We start from the raw sequence: 21175 nt of genomic DNA on the forward strand, positions 1-21175 counted from the left end.
TTGATAAGTAATTACTCAAAAGAAATAAGACATCAGAAATTAACAACTTCCACTATGGAGTTTATCACCAACAGTTTTGCAGACAGCTATGATGTTCCACTAATTCAAGAATAATTTGAGACACTGATTATACAATATAACCCAGTGAGCCTAGTATTTTTCTTGGTGTTTCCATGTTGGACTTTACAATCACTTGCTTATATGCATCATTTAAGCTAAATGCAAACTCTCTTTGTTTTAATTTTTTACAGCACAGCCTTAATTGTATCAATTTACTTTCACAGAATCACAGAATGGTTGAGGTTGGAAGGGACCTCAGAGGTCATCTTGCCCAGCCCCTGCTCAAGCAAGCCCAAGAATGTGTCCAGATGGCTTTGAATATCTCCAAGAATGGAGACTCCACAACCTCTCTGAGCACCCTGTGTCAGTGTTTGGTCACCCTCACAGGGAAAAAGTGATTCCTGGCATTCAGAGGGAACCTCCTGTGTTTCAGTTTGTGTCCACTGCCTCTGTCCCTGGGCACTACTGAAAAGAGCCTGGTTTCATCCTCTTTCCACCCTCCTGTCAAGTATTTATATACTTGGACAAGTTTCCCCCTGGGCCTTGTCCAGGCTGAACAGGTCCAGCTCTCTCAGCCTTTCCCCATACGTGAGGTGTTCCCAGTGCCTTCCTAATCTTTATGGCCCTTTACTGGGCTCTCTCCAGCCTGTCCATGTCTCTTGTAGTGATGAACCCAGCTCTGGCACAGCACTCCATGTGTGGCCTCTCAGTGGTGAATAAAGGAAAGGATCACCTCTCTTGACCTGCTGGCAATTGTTTGCATAATGCACTCTAGTATATTGTTCTCTTTTTTTGTGCAAGGACATGCTGCTGCCTTATGTGAGCTTTGACTGCTTTGACTTTTATTGGGAAGCCTGGGAGGTCACCAGATTTGAAGAAATTGGAAAACACTAAGTATAAAAACACTGAGTAGATCTTCAAGAAAATTCTGTGCACTTATTGTCGACGTGCATTTTTCAATGTCAATTATGTGTGATTCTTGTATATGTCTTGAACCTGTTTTTTATGTAAAGAGTTCAACACAGCATGTGATTGAGTGATTTGTGCTCCTTCAGTGTACGCAAATTGTAAACCAACTGATTGTGCTCAAAATTCTGACTTTCTGCATGATCAGTATTCTTAAATGCACCTCTGCAGTACACGTACGTGTTTATGAGATCTAAATCAGAATGTTTCAGACACAAGCAGGTATTTATCCTATCAGCATTGCCTTGCAATGGCTGTGTGTACCCACAGTACCATCTCTTGGTCAAATTGGCAACTGCAAGTAAGATTTCCTACATAGGATGCACTTTGTGAACTGTGAACAGAGCACTACTTACCCATCCCCTTGTCTTTCATTACACTAAAATGGGCTGAAAAGGCCCTCTGAAAAAGTAAACACAGTGCTGAAATGCTTGTACTGGCATTCCATCAGGTGAGAATGGACCAAGGCTGTCAGTACATCTAGGGCTGTCCAGGTGGGGATTCTTGTTGTTTTACAGATCCAAACTAAAATCCATGAAAATCTTTATTGTGTTTATTACCTTTAAAAAGAGAAGTTTAAACTGTTACATGAACATCTTTAATAACTGGGTCTCTTTCTGAATGTAGTGATCAAAAAAGTATATACATCTGAGTTTCCCTTGTATTGTGTCTGCATTTCCAACTCTAACAATGACATATCCATGAATTAGATAAGAATTGTCCTCTTGAGGGGAATTTCTTGTTTCTTTATAGCAACAAGAAATGCTTACACTGTGCCTTTGGGTTTGTCTTTTATAGTGAGCAGTGCCCTCCACATTCAGTATATGAGAGTAACAGACCAAGTGGTAAAGCAGTGCATCTTTGGTGACAAAACAAAGTGATTTGAAACTACCAACTTTGGCTATTTCTGGTTAATCTTTTTTAATCTGTAAAACAGAAGTAATCTCATTGACTACCTAAATCAAAGATCAGAAGAAGAGAATGGTGGGGAGAAACATTCACCACTGTGGAGGTTGATTTCAGTGTTTTTCAAGACGAATTTATAGTAAGTATGTGTCATATCAGCCAGTGCTCACTGGATTTTTTTTCAGTGATTAGACTGGAATGAGGGCTGGCTGGGTCAGCCTCCTGGGCATTCTCACATTTAAAGTGTATTTATAAAGAAAAATACTGGCAATTAGCCATATTTTACTCCACCAACTCCCACTGACTTCTGACCAAGGGCTGTATAAAGATTGTAGGTTTGACAGAAGCTATTTAAATCCTTCCTTAGGCACTTACATGTTTTTCTCTGTAATAATCATCGGTTTAATTGAACAGTTGGCTTATGTCTCATGCAGGAAGAATGTGTTTCTCATACATGGCAGTAGCCAGATCTGCATTTTCACACTCAAACTGAGCTGGGTGTGGTTGTTGAGGGCAGATGAAAATGCTGACACTGTGAAAACCCAAGGAGTGTTGCAAAGCTTGGAACTTGGCACAGGCTTTACAGCTGATTTCCCTTTGAACAGCAGGCTTCCTTTACAGATAATTAGGATGAGGTCATTCCAAGCTCCCGTGACAAACACTGTCTGAAATAATTGCTTGGATTGTATTTAAGAAGGAATACTGTAGGAATTTGAATGGTTTTGCTGTACTGTGTATTAAATGTAATGACAGTCTGCATTCTTGCAAGATTTAATGAGATTTTGTGAAATACCATCACTACCTCAAGGCCTTCTCTGAGGTTAGTGGAGGATCATACACCTTGACTTTCCAAGATCTTGCAAGACTTAATTGACAGGTGCAAAGCTACCCATTCCCCTCTCCTTTGCCTCGAGAAATCCGAATTCCTGTGTGTATGTGTGTGTGTCCTTTTCAACCTTCATTCCAGTCTCGCTGGGCTGACTAGTTTTAACCAGCTTCCACATCCCCTTTAAGTGTACGTGTTGGTAGCAAAATACTGTAATTGATGTAATAAAATAGGAGTTTACATGTTACGAAGATTTTGTTGGCTTTAAATCAAACAAATATGAATGAGACCTCAGTTTAATCTGTGTCACAGGGTCAGTTTGCGTGCATGGAACATTCTTTCTGGGCCTGCATTGCTGGACAGTACTTGGTGTCAAGTGGAAAAAGTCAGATTGTCTCTTAGGAACATTCAGATCTTTGCTATTTTGGCTTGTTAATTTTGCAAGGAATGAATGGACATGCTCAGGGATTTAGATATGGGTGGCTCATTGTGTTCCTCATCAATGATGATCTGCTTTAAGCAGCTTTGTGGAATGAAGATATGTGATTGCTAAATGTGGATTTTCATACATCCTTCTGATTGTCCTGAGCCTTTTCTTCCCAGCCTGTGCTTTCTGAGCACTTCTGGAAGTGAAAAGTACCTGCCCTTGCAAACAGGGATCTTTTTTGTTTCCTATCTGCTTTGTCATAGCTGCGTAATGGAAACAGGTGGAACTTCTCTGACATAGTTCAGGAGGGCAGATACACTGGTTTTGTAAGATACAGATAAAGGGTTGTAGTGTGTGGTGGCAGCCATTGGCCAGTAACAACCTTGAAGGTGGTTCCAGTACAAAACAAAAATATATCTTGTAGACAGGTTTGGCCAGTTCTGATAGAGAAGTGAGAAGTGTCTGACCTGGAATAAAGTAAAACCACTCAACCTTTGCCCTCTCCAATTTTATCAAAATGCCTATTGCCAAAGTAATTAGGACCAATGCAGAGACTGATGGCCTGTGTTGGTTGAGGCTCCCTGATCACTGCTGCTGCCTGTTAGTCCTGGAACAGATTCAGACTAGCAGGGCTATGACTGCAAAGCCAGAGAGCGTTGTACGTGGGTCCCCACACATACTGATTTTCTCCTTGGGAAACTGCTCATGTTTATGCGTAGCAAAGCCTTTGTAAATATTCCCATGCAAGATTTGGGGTTGAACCCATAGCATAGGGGCCATAAGACATCTCCTAGAGTGTTCTTTCCTTGTTAAATACTTTTTCTCCCTCTCAAGATCCAAATGCTTTTTTTCCTGGTACAGCCGACTAAGGAAGTGATAACTGAGGCTGGATGAGGAGGTGAATTTTTAAAATGTGTATACATGAAAATTTGATTGTGCTTAACTCCAGTGTATAAGTGATAGAAATACAATATGCTTTGGTCTCAGTCAGGTTTTTGATGTTAATGATTTATCCTTTTATCTTTGGAGAAGTTTCATTCACTTATTTAGTTCATCCAGAAATGACTCTGGGCATTTTAAGACTGTTTGAGGAGCTGTGTGTGTACATAAATATGTCTTAGTCCAGACAACAGCTCACCTATTTCCTGTTTAATGATATTCTGCATCACTCCTGTTTTCAGGAACAGCTATTCCTGCCTGTTACTATTGCAGATCCTCCTAGTGTTTTCTACTCCTTAGTCAAGGAGTCAAGTCTTTCATTTATCTGCTCTTGTACTGTTATTTCTAGTAATTTCCTTGCTAGATTATTCATTATTTATACTTTATCACATGATTAAATCATCATCTGATTAGGGAAACTGTGAATTAGAGATGATTGTCCGTTGAATAGCTTCTCATTTTTCCAGTCAATTTTGTTGTAACGCTGCCTTATCTTATTGCTGTATTTTTTTCTAGTAAAAAGATTAAATGATAAATTTAATTCTAGAATTTAATTAGGTCAGCTACTTGATAGTACTTTGGCTATTTCTGAATAAGACATATTTAGTTAATATATACCTGGAGAAGAGAAGGCTTCAGGGACACCTTAGAGCCCCTTTCAGTGCCTAAAGGGGCTTCACAAAAAGGCTTCAGAGGGACTTTTCCTAAGGGGATGGTGTGATCAGAAAAGAGGGAACGGCCTTAAGGTAAAGAAGGATAGATTTAGATTGTATATCCTTCCCTGTGAGGGAAGTGAGGCCCTGGCACAGGTTGCCTAGAACAGCTGTGGCTGCCCCATCCCTGGAAGTGTCCAAGGCCAGGTTGGACAGGGCTTGGAGTAACCTGGGCTAGTGGAAGGTGGCCCTGCCCATGGCAGGGGGATGGAATGAGATGAGCTTTAAGGTCCTTTCCAATCCAAACCATTCTATGAATTATGTTCCATGAACATTAAAAAGTAGTGATTTTAAATTATGCTCCTTGGAAATACAGCTGCTATTATTGCTACAGGCTCTAATGCTGAAAACCATCACTCTTGACCCTCTCCTTCAATTTAAATTATATAATAATTTCCACTAGTAATTGTATGTATGAAGGTGCATAAAACAGGTTAGGGAATTAAAAAGGTGACACTGTCTTTACAGTATAGTTTGTAGTACCTTTTTATTAGTTTCCATTCGTATTACATCACTTTACTTTGGGTGAATAATCTTAATTTCTGTGCTCCCAGTCGTAATAATGTATGAACAGTTCACCAGCCTCATAAACAGGCAAAACTGAACTGATACACAGGTTATATCACTGAGCAGGAGCCACATCAAGTGTTACAAATCCCTTAATATCTGAAAAATGGATGCAAACCAAGTCCACCTGAAGCTGCCTCGTGCCACTCCTGTAGGGAATGATTTCAAATTGCACTGTTGAAGTCTCCATGGGGGCCATTCTTGCCACACTAAAAGAGAGAATGCATTTTTAAGTTCAAGCAGCTGAAAAATTCTTCCTATGTATTCTTCACAGTCCCTAAATCTAAGACAGGAAGACATCTCTCCACTCCCTGAGCATTCTGTAATGCAAAGGTTGGCAAAAGAGGTATAAAAAACTCCAGCTGGTATAAGGAGAGTACTGAAGTGATAATGTTTTGTCCAAGGTTGGGGCAAACAAAAGCCATGAGGCTGACAGAATCTTTTTTAGAAAAACACTAGTATTCCAGGTTTCCCACCACAGTGAATGAGTTATCAGTGAGAAGCATTTACATACTTGATTCGGAGTTGCTCTTTGAGCAGGCCACTTCCTTCAGCTCTCAGTACACAGTCTGTCACCTCATCAGACAGTGGGTTGGTAAATGTGACCTCCACATTAACAGCCTTGTGTACCACTGTTGGACCAAGGACCTACAGAGAGAAAATATTCTGCTCATCCATGGCATTAATCTCATCTCTTTCTCATGGTTTTCTCTTTTCATTCCCATTGCAAACCACTTAACCTCTTACTATATCCTGGAGAGGAAGAGTCCAGGAATTTATACATGTATATATATTTGGGCATCAGAGTTCAGCCTTAAATGAGCCTCCATGGTGGGTGAGAAAGAAAAAAACTACTGTAGAACCTACCATTTAGTCCTAACTTTTTAACTAGGTCAGTGTATGGTGTTATGTATACCACAGTATATGACACTTGTCAGTGAGAACACAATGAGAATACAAGCATTAACTTGGCATATGTGGCTAACTACTGGAGGCAGCTTAACTCAAATTAGCTTTAGTTAGGCTACATGAAAGGTTTAGGATTAAAGATGTGGGAGGTGTGAGACAGGTGTGGTGTCTCAGGGAAAAAAATGCAAATTAGCAAATAAACATATTCACTACCTTATTCTGACTGAGATAAAGTGGAATTGGCATATCAGGTGATCTTTGTATATAATGTAATACCAGTTAATATAGTGGAGAGGTCCTCTACCCCAATTGCACTTCTCTATTGCTGTCTGTATGTTTATAGGGAAGTTTCAATCAACAGAAATATAAATGCTTCTTAAAACTTAGTCACCAAATTGAAGTATTTTAATCCTGGTGCCTACATAAGCCAACCCTGTTATTTGCATGGGTCAGCACAGAGACTTTTTACAGAATCTCACTAGAACCTGGTATTCACAAATTGCCAGACCTACAAAAATCCACGCTTTTTACTCCTGTGTGTAATCTTGCTGTTCTTGTATGCTACTGACAGAGTGGTTTGGGGTAGCTAATCTGGTCTGGAGGCTCTGGAAGACTCTGCAAATGACCACACTCCCTCTGTGTTGTTTACAGTATGATGTGCAGATAGCATTTGATCCTGTGTGTGATACAGCATGTGAATGTGCTCTCCAAAACCAGTTAGGCTCGTTTATGTGGATGTGATGGGCTATGCAACCACAGGACTGTCCTCAGGCAAACATGGTGCAGGATCTTTCCTGTAGGTTTTATTCATTGTACAACATTTGTCAGAAGTCAGTCTTAAGTGGAAAAAAAAGGCCTCCAATTCTCATTAATCATTTGGGAATATGTTGCAGAAGGTGAAAAGTGACTCTTTTCCTGATAAGGTGAAAGAACTTCCTTGAATATTATTAATAATGAATCTCACAGCCCCAGGCATTATCAGCTGGTCAGTGAGGATGTCTTTGGTGAAAATCAGTCTTCCTAAAGAAACTGGAAGAGATTGATCAAACTTGCTTAACAAGAGGGAAGAACTAAATGCAGGCTAGATTTCTCTGTCTCTCTCTGTCCATCTGACTGTCTCTGTAGATAAGCTTGCCTTGTAACTCTCCTAACACTGAGAACTTGATCAGCGCCATGTTAATGAGCACTGGCAGGAACACCATGGAACAGCTATGCCATGGAAAGGTTTGCTTTTCCTTGGTGTATTTCATTTCACTTGTGTCATATGGCCTATCACCTGAGCAACAAGATCCAATCATCCTCAGGCACGATTTCACTTCCCACACTCCTTCCCATGAGGAGTAGATGGAGTAGGAATTCTAGTTGCTTTTTCTTAGCATGTCTCTCAAGGGTCACAGAGGGAACTTGTTTTTACCTTGATGGTGAGGAAAGGATCCTGAAGTACAATATCCTTCTCAACCAGAAGTGAGGCTCCCTTTTTGATTTGGCACACAGCAGTCACTAGGATCTTCCTGTCATCCATCAGAGAGTTTTTATACTGAGAATAGGAGATCTTGAACAGAATCTTTTTTGCTGGAATGGAAATGGAAACAAAATTTCTCTCTCTTCTTTTTTCCAAGTCCCTGCTGTCTGTAAGATACCAGTCTTTTAAGAAGTATGTACATTATCAGCCTGGGATTGCACACTTGTAGGTGTTAGCACTAATAGACAGAAATGATGCTCATGGGTGACTTCTATTTAAATTCATATAAAACACTGAATGATCAGGTACAGTTTGATAGTGGACAGAGCTGAGGGTGGGTCTTTGTGGATAGCTCCATACTGTCCAGTGTGTATGTCTCTTAGTTGTTCTCTCTTAGAAAAAAAGGTCATGTAGCACTAACAGTGACTCTGCTGGGTTAAACAAGAGGTCACCTGCTCAGTATTCTTTCTGACAGTGCCCACAAGCAAATGCTTAAGACAGGGCAAAATTTATGTTTCTCTTCCTCTGAATAGTCTTGGCCTCCAACTGTTTGGAAATCAAACACTTCGTGAGCCATTCTTTATTTCCATGTGATTTGACCACAAACCAAAACTATGTCTTGTCCTGTAATAAAAGCCGTAAAAAAATTAAAATTACCTTCTTTAGATCCAAGTTTAGTAGACCTATATAGCTGTAAAATCTCTGCCTTTGGTCTTCTTGTGTAGAGAATGGCTGAAGCCTTCAATTTAACCTTTATGGTCTTGAAATCTGAGATCAAGTTTCTGAGTGACAAGGTAAGGAGGATGTCCTGGCCAATTACAGGAGATGCATCAAGAATCAGCTTCCCTGAGATACTGGGGGGTTGTGCAGGCTGTACCCTTGAAAATCGTCTTCTAGGTCTTGTAATTTTGGGCTTTTTTCCTGTTCTGCTCACACCAAGCAGCTTCAGTGCTTTTTTGTACACCTGCCTTTCTTTTGAGGATCCTGCTTGGAAAGATACCATGGTCAGAGATCTTGTGTATACTTGACGTAGTGCAGGGGAGCCATGACTGATCTCAGAAATTTAGGAAAGCTGAGAAGGGTAAAGATACTCAAGAGGAGAAATGAGGTCTAACCTAAATGCTAATTGTGGCACAAAAGCAAACATGGCCATGAAGAAAGGTAAAACTGCCTGTCAACTTCAGGTGGCTGTTCATGGGCACCTCTTAGAAGCTGTGGGCAGTAAAAAGATAACTCATGGGAGAGCTCAGTGCTGCATGAACTGGAGCAATTGTCATCTCCTTTGAAATTAAGAAGGGTGAAAAAACCCTTTTGCAGAAATTCTTCCCAGGCAGCTCTCCAGAATGGCTGTTGCTGTGTGTCATAACAGAAATATTCTTACCAGTTCATCAAAACAGCTGGGACAGGGTGTTTTACAGAAGTAGCCCTAAGACTTTGAAAATTCACGGTTACTTTGCTCCAGAAGAAGTAAAGAAGGTCAGTGCTCAGGCCAACAAAGGCCTAAATTCTGATCATCAGTGGCAAGACAACTGTTACAAAGAATTTACCTTCTGGATATTTGTAATTGGCAGTGACATCCACACGGGAGTTGGTGCCCACTGCTTTGGTGCTGATAAATTTTCCAATCTTCCTGGTATTAGAATAAATTCTCTCTTTTCGTTTCTTGCTGTGGCGAATCCAAGTAACACAGTCAGCATTCACTGCTGCAAACACAAATGGGCTGTCATAATCCAGGTTCACATCCCCTTCTTTGATGGCTCTGGTGGAGGCAGGACCACACTGATATATGCCTATATTGGAGAGGAAGAAGTTAAACAACTGCCTCTTGCAAAAGAACACAAATCCTCACTCCAAAGACACATTTGGGTAAAGTGCACTGTTTCTGTGTCTGTGTATTATGGTAACCAAATGCCCAGAGATTCATGTGCATTTTCTATCAAAAGGTTGGATCACTCAGGAGATTGTTAGGGAGAGCTAAAGCTTCCTATGGTGTGTGCTATGTGAAATATTCTCACCCTCCAAGGGCTGCAAGGCTGTCAGCAAAGCTGTCTAGTGAAAGGAGAGGAGAGGATGTGAGCCAGGTCAGAAATACAGCCAGATTTGAGAGATGGGAGTCAACAGTGCTTTGTGTGCATTGAGAAGAACCAGGAAACTAAATTTGTTAAACTTAGTATTGGGGAATGAGACTGTTTGATGTCAGGAGCTCAGAGAAGCAAGGGTGAGATAAGTGAATTTAAGATGTGCTGGCTTTTGTGGAGGCAGAGAATCAAAATATAAATAGAATTTACATGCTGGTAAGCAATCCAGAGGCTGACAGAAAAGCTGCCTACTGGAGGTTAATCTGGGTATTGCTTTCCTTGTGCACCAAAATTAATGTTATATCTACAGGGAATATATAGAAGTTCTGAAATTTCAGTGGCAATCTTTAGGAGTAACACTCTTTATGGGGATTTTTTTATGTTTACAACAGCGTTACCTTTGCTTTTTTCCTGGGGTGTTGCATCCAGAACCTGCCATCCATCATAAAAAGAACCAAGATCTCTTCTAGTGAACCAGCTTTCATTCCAGACATGGAAATTCCTGTAAGGGAGGCAGAATTTTAAATACCTGATTAATACAATGCAAAAAATAATCCTAAGTGAGTGAATGAAAACTCCTTTGTGGGGAGAGCAGCTGCTGGCTCCTTTCATGAGTGCCTCTTTCCTCTTCTGTGCAAGATTTTTGTGGTCAGTTCTCTGATAAATGTTGTGATGTTATGAATAGGGAATGTTAAAAGGAAAATAATTCATTGCAGAGTAAGAATTCTATTCTGGACATTCCAGAACAAACAGCCAAGGTCTCATGTGCACTCTGCTATCTGTTGGTACTTAATTCACTGTCTCTTTCTACTTCATGTCACCATTGTCCCATTCAGTCCAGGTGCTTGGTGACTGAGGCATTGATGCTGCAGTACACTTGTGCAGTGTAATAATCTGTGTGCGCTTGTCTGTCAAAAGAACAATTTTTAACAGCTTCTCTGAGGTGAAACAGCATGTTCTTCCTAAGGGGTGGGATGGAATTTTTCTCAGCTGTACTAAACATATTGCCTTTACTTTAGTAATCTCTCAGTATTGTGGCAGTCAGGACAGGCTGAGACAAGAAGAGCTGTGTTTAAAACTGTGGGGCTTCTGGAAGTGTCCTGCTCCAGGAATGGACAGACAATCTGATGTAATTTTTGGGCAAGAAAATAATCACTCTTCAACTTTCTTTGGAAAAATGTAAACTTTCATACAGTAGAGACAAAATTAGTAGTTATATTTTCAAATTATATGTGGGATAGCAGTGATACAAAGTATCTCCTTTATTAATTCTTCTAAATTATGATGTTGACTACTTATTGAATTTGTGAACACTCTGTGGATTCTTTAGTGTGGGTTTTTATATCACTGGGAGCATGAGGTTGGTGTGGTTTCTTCAGGAGTATAATTCTTTTAATTAGTGGGAATTTTAATGGAAGAAGTCTTAAAAAATTGTGTATATTTACCAAACACTGTCTTCACTCAAGTGCAGGGTCTTCCCAGAAATATCAATGTACTTATCAATACTCAGATTTATGTTGCTGTCATGGGCAGAGTTGAAGTTTGTAATAACACGAGTAGGTATTCCCAAGCATCTCAGTACTGCAATATAGAATATCATAAAAGCTCTGTAAACATATTTTACACACATTTAGAAAGTATTTTGCTGTTTTTCTTGGCAAAACAGTCAGTAGGGAAACAAATCCTCTGAAATTTTTCTCCAGATATGATGCAAGTCACAGTCATTGTCCACAATTGCTTAGAAAACACTTCCATTCTCATGTTATTCTTAGCTTTCATGTCCTTTTAACACGAGTTAGATTCACCCATTTATTTTAATCTTTGATTCTTCATCCTGTTCTGTCTCCCATTGTCCCTCTATTTGTTCCTCTGTTACTTGCTTCTTTTTCCTCTTATTTTCTGAGATATACCTCTCAATTTTCCTTTGTATTTTCCTCTTGTGTCTCAGAGCAGCTCTGAATGGAAAATGCTAGTAAGAAATGCCTTTCCTGACTTGCAGCTCTCTTTACAGGTCCTCAGAATTGTGACTTGGTTTTGTGTCAGCAGTAGATAAGACACAGCAGTGGAAAACGCATTGTGAGGAGGTAGACTTAAAAGAGGACTGGATTTTTTTTGAATCCTAGCTTTGAAACAGGAAACCTTGGTCTTTTCACCAGCCCAGCCTGGCAGGCCACTTTGATTTTTGTTGGATGACTCACAAAATTTGTATGCAGCATTGCAACCTGTGGCTGTTTGAAACAGACCCTTCACACAAGGAGAGCAGAGGTTCTTCTCTCCCTCTGTCAAAGCTGAAACAGCTTCAGCACTATTGTCACAAAGTTAAAACTCCAGCAATTCTAATGAGCATCCTTGCAGATATTCTGATCTCAGTCTTCATCCCCTCACCTGTGCAGGTGACTCCTGCAAAGACCCAGCACTGGCCATAGCGGACAGGTCTGTACCTCCCCCTGTACCACTTCCGAAGGATGGTCACACTTCCACTCCAGTGCAGGGGGTTTGTTCCTGAGCGGTACTTCCCATTCCACTTCCCTTCCACTACTCCTTTTTCATCATTGCTGTTAACCTGAAAGAGTCCTGCTCATGAGAGAATTAAAATATTTACAGATAAAGAGAGGGGGGGAACCAGGCAAAGGGACCCTGTTCTCATTGAGTGGGTGATGGGACACAGCATTTGAATCTCAAATAAATTTTGTCTACTCAAGGGACACAATGGAATCAAGTCCAGATCAGATTGTTGAGTCTGATGATTGAAAACTGCCTTGTTTTCCCAAATATAAGTGTTCCCAAATATACTGGCTGAGGGGCTGTTTACATTTTCTCTGTTTCGTCAATGGATTTCATCTCCTTGTATGTCATTACACTCTTAGACTGTGTATTCAGTATTTGTTCACATTCTCAAGTGATTTATGTGGGGAACCTTGAGAAGTTTGTATTTTCTCTGACTATGCATTTGTTGCAAGTGTGCATATAATATTACAACTTACTCAAACCTGTTATGTGTGGTTGCATATATTTGTGCTCATCCAAATATATGAGCCCTGTTTAAGTGTTGTGTGGTGGTACACAAAGCAGTAAGTTCCCTTTTTTATTTATCAGTTCTTAGATATTCATAATTTTAGTAAATTTGTACATCCAAGTAGAGTTGTTTACTTCATGTTGAAGCTGAAATTGCCTGAAGTGAGTGCTGTCTAAAAGGCTGAAAAGTATCACAACTATAAAGAAGAAATCTCAGCTAAGGAAAGTGGAAACTCATGTATTATTTATAAAATGGTAAGCTTAGCTGCCTAGCTGTGCATTTATCTGTTTGTGAGAATGAGTGTGTTGTTACAATAAATAGTTACAACTGAGAAGTTGTAACTATTTATTGCCAGAAGTATATAAAGGCCTTACTGAAAAAACATCCCTGAAATGAATCTTCACATTAGATGCAGCTATACCAGCACTGGTTTTCCAAAATATTTCATGATTCTCTTAGTGTTTGAAAAACTCAGCAAGTGATTTCAGGCTTTTCAAATTAATTAAAAGACCTAATGGACTGAAAATCTGTTAGGAAAGTACATCTGAGATTCAATGTTCCCCAAAAGTTCTTGGAAACATTCCTTCAGTTATGAGCAAACTCTTGACAGGAAAATAAATTAAACTTTTGAGGTATTTTTGTTTGTGAATAGATCCCCATTTTACCTTTTTTGTAGCTATTTTCTTGCAGACTAGTTATCTACACCTATAAAACATTGAGGCACTCACACTCAGGCATTGGGGGTTGTTAGTAGATGCATGTACAGTTGTAAGTGATGGATCACTTTACCATAGCACTGATCACCCTGCTCACATAGACAGGGTTGTTTCGGTTGGATACATCAACAGCTGGGTCTTCTTGATGGTTCAGGCTCCGATCCAGAATAGCCAGAGAGATATCAAGGATATCCTCTTCAAACTGAAACCAAACCAAGACTAATTTCATAAATTAACCCAAGGATAAACTCCCCACCTATTTTCCTACTCCTAGCACAATAGGATAATGTTGATAATAGAGGCATTTTCTGTGCTGTTAAAGAAAGTAGAGCCAAGAAGAAACCATGAGCAGTAGGCTTCTACTCTGTAGTATTTTATAGACAAGATGTCTGTGAGCATGGTGTGGGGCCATGGCCACTGGCATTCACGAAGACATTATGTGTCCTGGTGGAACAGACAAGACCACTGCAGGTTGGGCTCAGCAGGATTCACACCCTCCCACATCCTGATGTGCCCCTACAGGAACCCTTCAGTCATGAAAGCTTTGCTCTCCCAGGCTGCCTGCACCTCCTATCAGAAATAATTGCTGTGGATCAGGGTCACAGACACACTGTGCTGGGCCCAGAGAATGCCCAAGTGCTCTCCTGTACGGATGTGGTGCCCCTTGACCTCTGAGACAGAAAGGACCTCTGGCCTCGTTTCAGTTGTTAGTGTTAAAGCAGCCACAGTGCTCAGGAGGATCAATAGGAATGCTGTCTGGGCCACTGCTGGTGCAGTTGCTGGGCCTGAAGTGGTGAGGAATAGTTTTGGCTGGCCCAGCGAGTTGCAGGATGGTTGTGTGACTACAGGGGGGCTGTAGTTCTGACTCTGTTTTTAGCTGTTGTTCTTGGATGGCCAAAGTGATTTTCAAAAATTGAGGAGTTTCAATTGAGTAGATTGGGGATAATCTTTTAGTGTCTTCTGCCCTGTTACTGAACATGTAAATATTTATGTAAATATTTAGATGTACTGTCCCTTGAATGCCTAATGGCTTTCTTTGCCCTTTACAAGGGCCAAAAAATGAAGTACAATTTTACCAGTTTGTGTAATGGGCAAAAGAAAACTAAAAATATGCTTTGTTTCTTTTATTTCTGTCTTAACACATGCCAGACAGGGTAAATGATCCTCATGATGCTGTAATGTGTTGATAAGTGGGACATATATCTGCAAGAAAATCTGAAGTGAGCGAGGAGTAACAAGGTCTTATACTCTGAGATAATGATTCTTTCTCCTGAAGAGCCTATTTACCCATTGTTCTTATTTTGAAAGTTCTGAAGAGCTGATGCTGTTTACCTGTCCATAGTTCCAAGCTTCTTGCTGAATATCTTTTTCCAGTCCCTGAAATATGATTCCACTGTCATTCAGGACATACTCCTGCCGCTCCTTCTCATTAGCCATGTAGACATCATCATCTAAGAGCAGAATGAGACATGATGGCTGAAAGAAAATTATTTTGAAAATTTCACATAGAAGGGAGATCTAGGGAGCAGGTAAGGCTGCCCCTGCATTCAGGCTTAGGACTCCCAGCTACAAGTCTCTAATCATTTAGAGAGTGAATAAAATAAGCATGAAATTCATTTGAGGAGGACTGACTGTGCTCCTCTCCCATCACTAATCTCATGATGTGTCTTACTGGTGAGTATTGCTTGGTTTGCAACTGAATGCAGGAGTTAGAGAGAAAAAAATTCTAGAGTAAATAATTTGGGATATTTCCTGTCTCTGATCTTTTATCATACAAGGAAAAGTCTGGGGTCTGTGATGACTTGAAGCAGTGAAGAAGGGGCAAAAACTTGATATTGCGCAAAACCCCCCAACTTTCTGTAGATAAGACTGTCAGGTACAGACTTCACTGTGACACCCAGATTTCCTGATGGAGAGAATGAGATACTGGAAGGATGTGATACATCAAAGCATACCTGGACACCAGGGATTGAAAAGTAGCACAAAGTGGCCCAGGACTTTTGAAGAAACCTTGTTCCCAGAAAGGATCTGGAGTTTGAGTTTGTATCGTCCGATGACAGCGTTGGCTGGGCTGAGGATTGTGAAGTTGAAGCAGCCAGACTCACTGGGCTCTTGGGCTGCACTCCAGCCACTGGCACTCTCCTCAGAAAGGGAAAATATGGCCTTGGTCTGCTGTGATTCTGCTGGAGATGGTCCTGCCAGAAAGAACACGGACAGCAATTCTGAATGGCAGCTGTGAGTGACAAACTTGGGGTCAGTGAAACCCACACTGAAAGGTTGTGGGTTGTCACATTAAATGTTTATTCAGTATAAACTCACTCCATAGGTGAGCACACCCATAATTATTCTAGGCAGGTGAGGGGGCAAGTCTGTTGTCCTGAAAACCTGACAGTTCAAAAATACATAGGCAGGATGAGCTACACAGTGTAGCACACATGTCATGAAGAGTTAGTAGCTGCCTGAAGGATTTTTTTGGAGAAGACTTTTGGGAAGATGCAGGTAGGATTGAATTGGGTCATGTAGACTGCTCTAGTAATAGGGAACACATGAAGTTAATCAAGGGGATTTTAAAAGGGATGAAGTAAGAGTGGGAAGGAGATTAGTGAGAATGGTGGTTTGTGAAAGGTAGAGCTGCGATATGTTCAGGGACAAGAATAGAGACAAATTGCAGTATTCCAGGTAGGTCTTTAGGAGCAGAGATACAGGCTTGTTTTTAGAATAAGAATGGCACCTACCTCCTTATTAATTATTACCTTAACTCTCTGTATTGCCTTAAACTGCAGATTAAACTTTAAAATGGGAACTCCTGAGCCTAAAAGGACAGTGAATCCTAAACGATACAGGAAAAAGCTTAATGATTCAGGAAAGCACCACAAAGATCTGTAAGACACCAGTATTTTGGAGCTGGAATAATACAGATATGAGGTGAGTCCCAGGGGGAAATTACCTGTGCTTGCAATAAAGGTGAAGTTGTCCCAGGATTGTGCTGTTGTTTTGATGTTCAGAGAGATGTTGAAGGGCTGCCCTCTCCTCAGGATTGCTTCTGTGCTACTGTAATCAGAGGTGTGGTGGGCAGCTTTATTTAGTTTGGATTGCCAATTGACTTTTGTTATTTTCAGGGCTAGAAAGACACAAGACACATTCAGTTAAAACATTTTCCTTCAAGCTTGTACATGTTTTCATCATGTCTCATTTTATTATACTTATATATATCTGATGTTTTGTGCTCTAAGAGAAAGGAAAATCCACTGTTAATAAAAATTGCAAAAAAGCCAATGTAGAGGAATAGTTAAAGTATCTTTTCTTCAGGCAATTTTCTGAAAGAGAAAAAACACCCATTCAGAGAATTCATCTTTGATTTAAAAAAAAAAAACAAAACCTGCTGTATTTAGATAAAACTTCGTTAAAGCTTGAGGAGTCTGTTCCATTCTTCATGTTCCTGCTCTTTTTCTGTGGGGATTTCTATTTCACAGAAAGCTGTATATGTGTATTGAAAGAGGTATTAAAACTGTCACGAGCAAGTGCAAGCCTGATTCTGGGAGCACTGTCTGACAGATGATGACTGGAAGGTTGGTATCTTTGTCGTGGAACTTGTACGTTATCTTCTCATGTATCTTGTGTCTCACTTAATTTACAGACTTGTTGCTTGAAGCTAGGTGTTATTTCACACTATGTTGAAGAGAGATAACCAGCAGAGGACAGATGGTGGGACTAGGAGTGGCATATCTTGAGGTAGTGCTGTTGTTGCTCTATTGTATCATGATAGGTTGTCACTGCTGAAAATGGGGCAATGAAGCACAGGTTGCAAAAGCTTTAAACCTTTCTTCTTCCTTGATAGATTTTTTAAAAATGACAGCAACAAATGAAAACAAAGCAGAAAAAATACAGATTCCTCTATGAAAATGTGTGTCTGAGAAGTGGCCTTTCCTAGTATGATATTTCAGAGGAGTTTCACTTGAAGGAAGTTTGATGCTGTGACTCAAGCATGTTAACCCTTTGCAGACTGATGGTGCTGTAAGCAACACTTCTATCATTTCTCTGAACCAAGATACAGGACTTGGTTTAGCACTACCTGGAATCACTTGGAGAGAGGTTTTTATCTGAGGAAATCCATAGGGCTCTGCTATAGGAATGGAGAGTGTGGGATCTGAGTTTTCTGCTGTGCTTGCAGCACAGAGTTATAATCTGTGAAGTCTTGATAAAATTGTAACTCTAATAATTTCTCAGCTTTTTGAAAGAAATGTGAATGTGCACATGCGTTTGTGAGGCTGCAGGAAGGGTGGCTTTCCTGTAGTCTGTAAGCATGAGCATGTCTAAACCCTTTCAGTCAAGGGTCTTGCTTCAGATGTGTCATCTGGAAACAAAAATTCCACTGACAGGAGTGTGATGTTTGTGTGACATGATGTAAAATGTCTAGAAAGTGTCTCACTTGCGTCATCACTTTATTTTCCTGATTTAAATGTTTAATTGAAAGGGACCTACAGAAAGCATCATCCCTGACATCAAGCCCTCTAATTTAAGAGTGACTTGAAACGTGTTTCTGAAGGGCCTCAGGGTTTGAAAAGAAGTTTTTTAGCTTTGCTACACTTTACCCATGTGTATTCTGAACTGTGCCAGTTCGATGTCCAGGCTCCGTGGGGAGCAATGAAAGGCTTTCACAGGGGAATGTCACAGGCAGAGGTGTCCAACAGAGTAAGAGGAGGTGTGGAGAAGTTGGAATAATAAAGAAGGCAGTGACTAGCATTGGTTCACTCTAAGAATGTCCTGCATTAATAGTTGGATTTGCCTTGCAAAGTCCATGCTTACAAGGGCATTTCCAATGAATATGTGCAAGAGATTAGCAAAAAATTGGTTTATATATGGGCCAAGAGCAAAGTAAAGCCAGCCTTTTGTCCACGTGTACCTCAAATTTTTCCTTGTTTTGATCTTCACGGTTTCAATTTAAATCCTATATTTTTTTCTTTCAGTGTCTGTTAGAAAAAGGTATTTTCACTAATTCTGTCAGTGTACAATTGGACAAATATCTAAAAATTTCTTTGGGTGTCTATCATGTAATGTACAGACATTGGGAACAAGCTCAGAAGCAAAAGGCTGCAGAATCGGTGATCACTGCTAAAATTGCTGCTCATGTACACAGAGTTCTCTTTGCCTTTGACTGAAAGCTGAAGCTGTAACAGAAAAGCATCTTTAGGCTGAACTGTAGATAGACTCTGTATGTGTGTGTTACATGACACCTCTTTCTAACTAGAGATCTTTCCAGTCACCCTGAGAGTGAGGAGAGTGAGAGCAAGTGCAATACCCTATAGACAAGCTGACATAGCTCCTTTGTAGGGAGGCCATCAAGTGACCTGTCTGAGGCCAGACATCATTTGATATTAAAGCCTGGGACTTCCATGTGTGGCAGCTTGATGCCCCAGTCACTAGCCAACAGTGTTGTTTAGATGGGTGCAGAAGCACTGAATACAGAGTAAGTCATGGATATGATAAAAAAATATTTTCTTCCTCTACTTTTCTGTGCTAGAGGAAAAGGGAGTAAGTTCAAGACCCATAATATTAAAGTAAAAAAAAGAAAATCACTTATTATAATAGAATAACCCATAAATGCATTAAACCTAGAAAGGGCTAAGTTGCTGAGAGAACAGCTAGATGTAATTTATCGTGTTTCCCCAGCAAATATCCCTCATCTGGATTGGAAGAATGATGTCTGGAGCCATCAGGCTGTATGAACTTACCCGCCATAAGGTTTCTTTCTTCTTTTCCACACTTGTGCGTAGTTCAGGTTATGGATACAAAAGTGTGCAAGAACATCCTAAATCTTCCACCAGCACCAGTGATGAAAGCCTCAGGACTGGACTTGGCTACCTAGGCTGGAGTTTATACAAGCTGGGTGTGACCTGTGGTTGGTAGTTACTGTTTTTGTAGTGATATCCTACGTGAGCATCCACTGATGACTGATTTAATTGCACAATCTTGAATCCAATTATGCTTATTTAAAACTGGTGAATGATTGAGGAAAGATGACAAATCAGTATTCTGGTGTCTTAGAGAGGAAAATGTCCCAAATCTGATCTAATGAAGGAAATAAAATCTTAAGTAGACAGAAGAACCTAATTTTGGATGGTTTGGTTTATGTCGGTTTAGGTCTTTGGAAAGAGGGCAGGTATAGACAAATACACCTATAGTACAGCATGGCTGTGTGGGACATGGGGTAATCTTAAGTAGATTTGTAATAATTAGTGTTGCTGTCACTTCTTTTTTTTTTTTAAGACGAGTCTACCTGAAGGTCTTTCACATGACTGCATATAATTCATTCTTTCTTGGAACACAGACTTGTGCATTCTTACTACTGTTCCTGACATGATTACCTATAATGTTCATTTCTTCTGTAAGAAGGAACACATTGCTCAGAGAGGGCTTTGCTGTGCAGTCAGCTGTGATCAGGGACTTCTCTTAAGTAAAGAGAAGTGTTTAATGGCTGCCTCTGCTTCTAATAATAATTTTTCTTTGTAATTTGGTGTTCATAATGCATGTACAAAGTTCCTCTGTAGCTATTTGGCATGGCATGGTGAATTGGGCCCTGGAGGAAGCTGCAGAGCTGCTCTTCTGGTGTGAGCCCTGCCCACTCTAATTACAGGCGCTCTCTCAGCTCCTGCAGTTCCCTCAGCTCTCTCCTCCCTCCTCCTGTGTCACAGCTTATCTGCAAACATGCCCTGCCAATTTGTCCCCAGAGTAGGTTGCACACTGTTCTGAACCTTGAGTGGGCTGTGGTGAGGAGTAAGGAGTGTCAAGGGAGAAGGGGTACCTGTTATTTTCCTCACCTCTACACTTCTGCACTGGGCGGGGGGGGCGGGGGGGGGGGGTGTTGTTGTTCTGTTTTCTGTTTTGTTTCCACATTCATATCAAGATTGCCAGGAACCAAAATGGCAAATTAATTACCTGAAGTTTAAATGTATTTTTATTGTTCTGATTTCTTCTGTGTTTTTTTCAGACTCTCTGAAATATTATCTCCTATCAGATAAAAGATATCCATATCCATAACTCTTGACATCTCTGTGGTGCAGAATTTTGGCCTTATTAATTCTGCTCTAACCTTTTTGCAAGTTGTACAAGAAATGTAAATCTTGTCTTGGCAGAGCTGTTTGCACACAGTGATTGCTGCACACCTGCTCTGCAGTGTGACCTGGCAGCTCCTTTGCCTGTTCAGTCATTGCCTGGAGAGGCTGCAGGAACAGGGAATCCTCACAGCTGCCTGAGAGTGTGTTTCAGGTGAAACCTGGTGCCTGAAAATGCTGGGATTGGGAACCTGCAGAAGGGACATCTGTCTCTAGACACTGTGAATGAGCCACATGGGGAGGCTTTGTGTGTTTCTTGTCTTCAGTGACCTTACACTGGTGGGCAAAAAGTGTTAGTTACCTTGTGTTGCTGGGTGGCCTCATTAATGCAAGACTCTCCCTGTGCTTTGTGTTGCCTGGGACTCTGTCAGGCTATGTAAGAATTGTTACTGTTTTGAATATGTACATGTGTTCTCCACTCTGTGACAGGCCTATGCCCACAGGCTACAGAAATATTGTCCTGGACCCCAAATATTAT

At 40.6% G+C, this 21175-nt stretch overlaps 1 protein-coding gene across 1 annotated transcript; it reads right to left on the reverse strand.

Annotated features, from left to right (window-relative positions):
- Positions 1–5338: 5338 nt before the first annotated feature.
- LOC139680240 (protein-glutamine gamma-glutamyltransferase 6-like) lies at positions 5339–19412 on the reverse strand. Its single transcript, XM_071572679.1, has 13 exons — positions 19318–19412; positions 16533–16706; positions 15541–15780; positions 14918–15036; positions 13659–13787; positions 12239–12416; positions 11299–11434; positions 10252–10355; positions 9323–9565; positions 8433–8759; positions 7728–7885; positions 5919–6052; positions 5339–5613 (listed from the first exon to the last, which is right to left on the reverse strand). Exons 1-13 carry the CDS (start codon positions 19322–19324, stop codon positions 5460–5462), a joined length of 2103 nt encoding a protein of 700 aa, XP_071428780.1. The 5' UTR covers positions 19325–19412; the 3' UTR covers positions 5339–5459.
- Positions 19413–21175: the final 1763 nt, after the last annotated feature.

This window comes from Pithys albifrons, chromosome 18 (genome assembly GCF_047495875.1).
Source record: "Pithys albifrons albifrons isolate INPA30051 chromosome 18, PitAlb_v1, whole genome shotgun sequence".
In the NCBI taxonomy this organism is placed as follows: Eukaryota; Metazoa; Chordata; class Aves; order Passeriformes; family Thamnophilidae; genus Pithys; species Pithys albifrons.

Excerpts from the sequence above, each read along its gene's own strand:
- LOC139680240 (XM_071572679.1), bottom strand. Across the intron at positions 15,781-16,532 it reads CACCTTTATTGCAAGCACAG|GACCATCTCCAGCAGAATCA; the intron begins GTAATTTCCCCC and ends TCTTTCTGGCAG. Across the intron at positions 5,614-5,918 it reads AAAGAGCAACTCCGAATCAA|TGTGGCAAGAATGGCCCCCA; the intron begins GTATGTAAATGC and ends TCTCTCTTTTAG.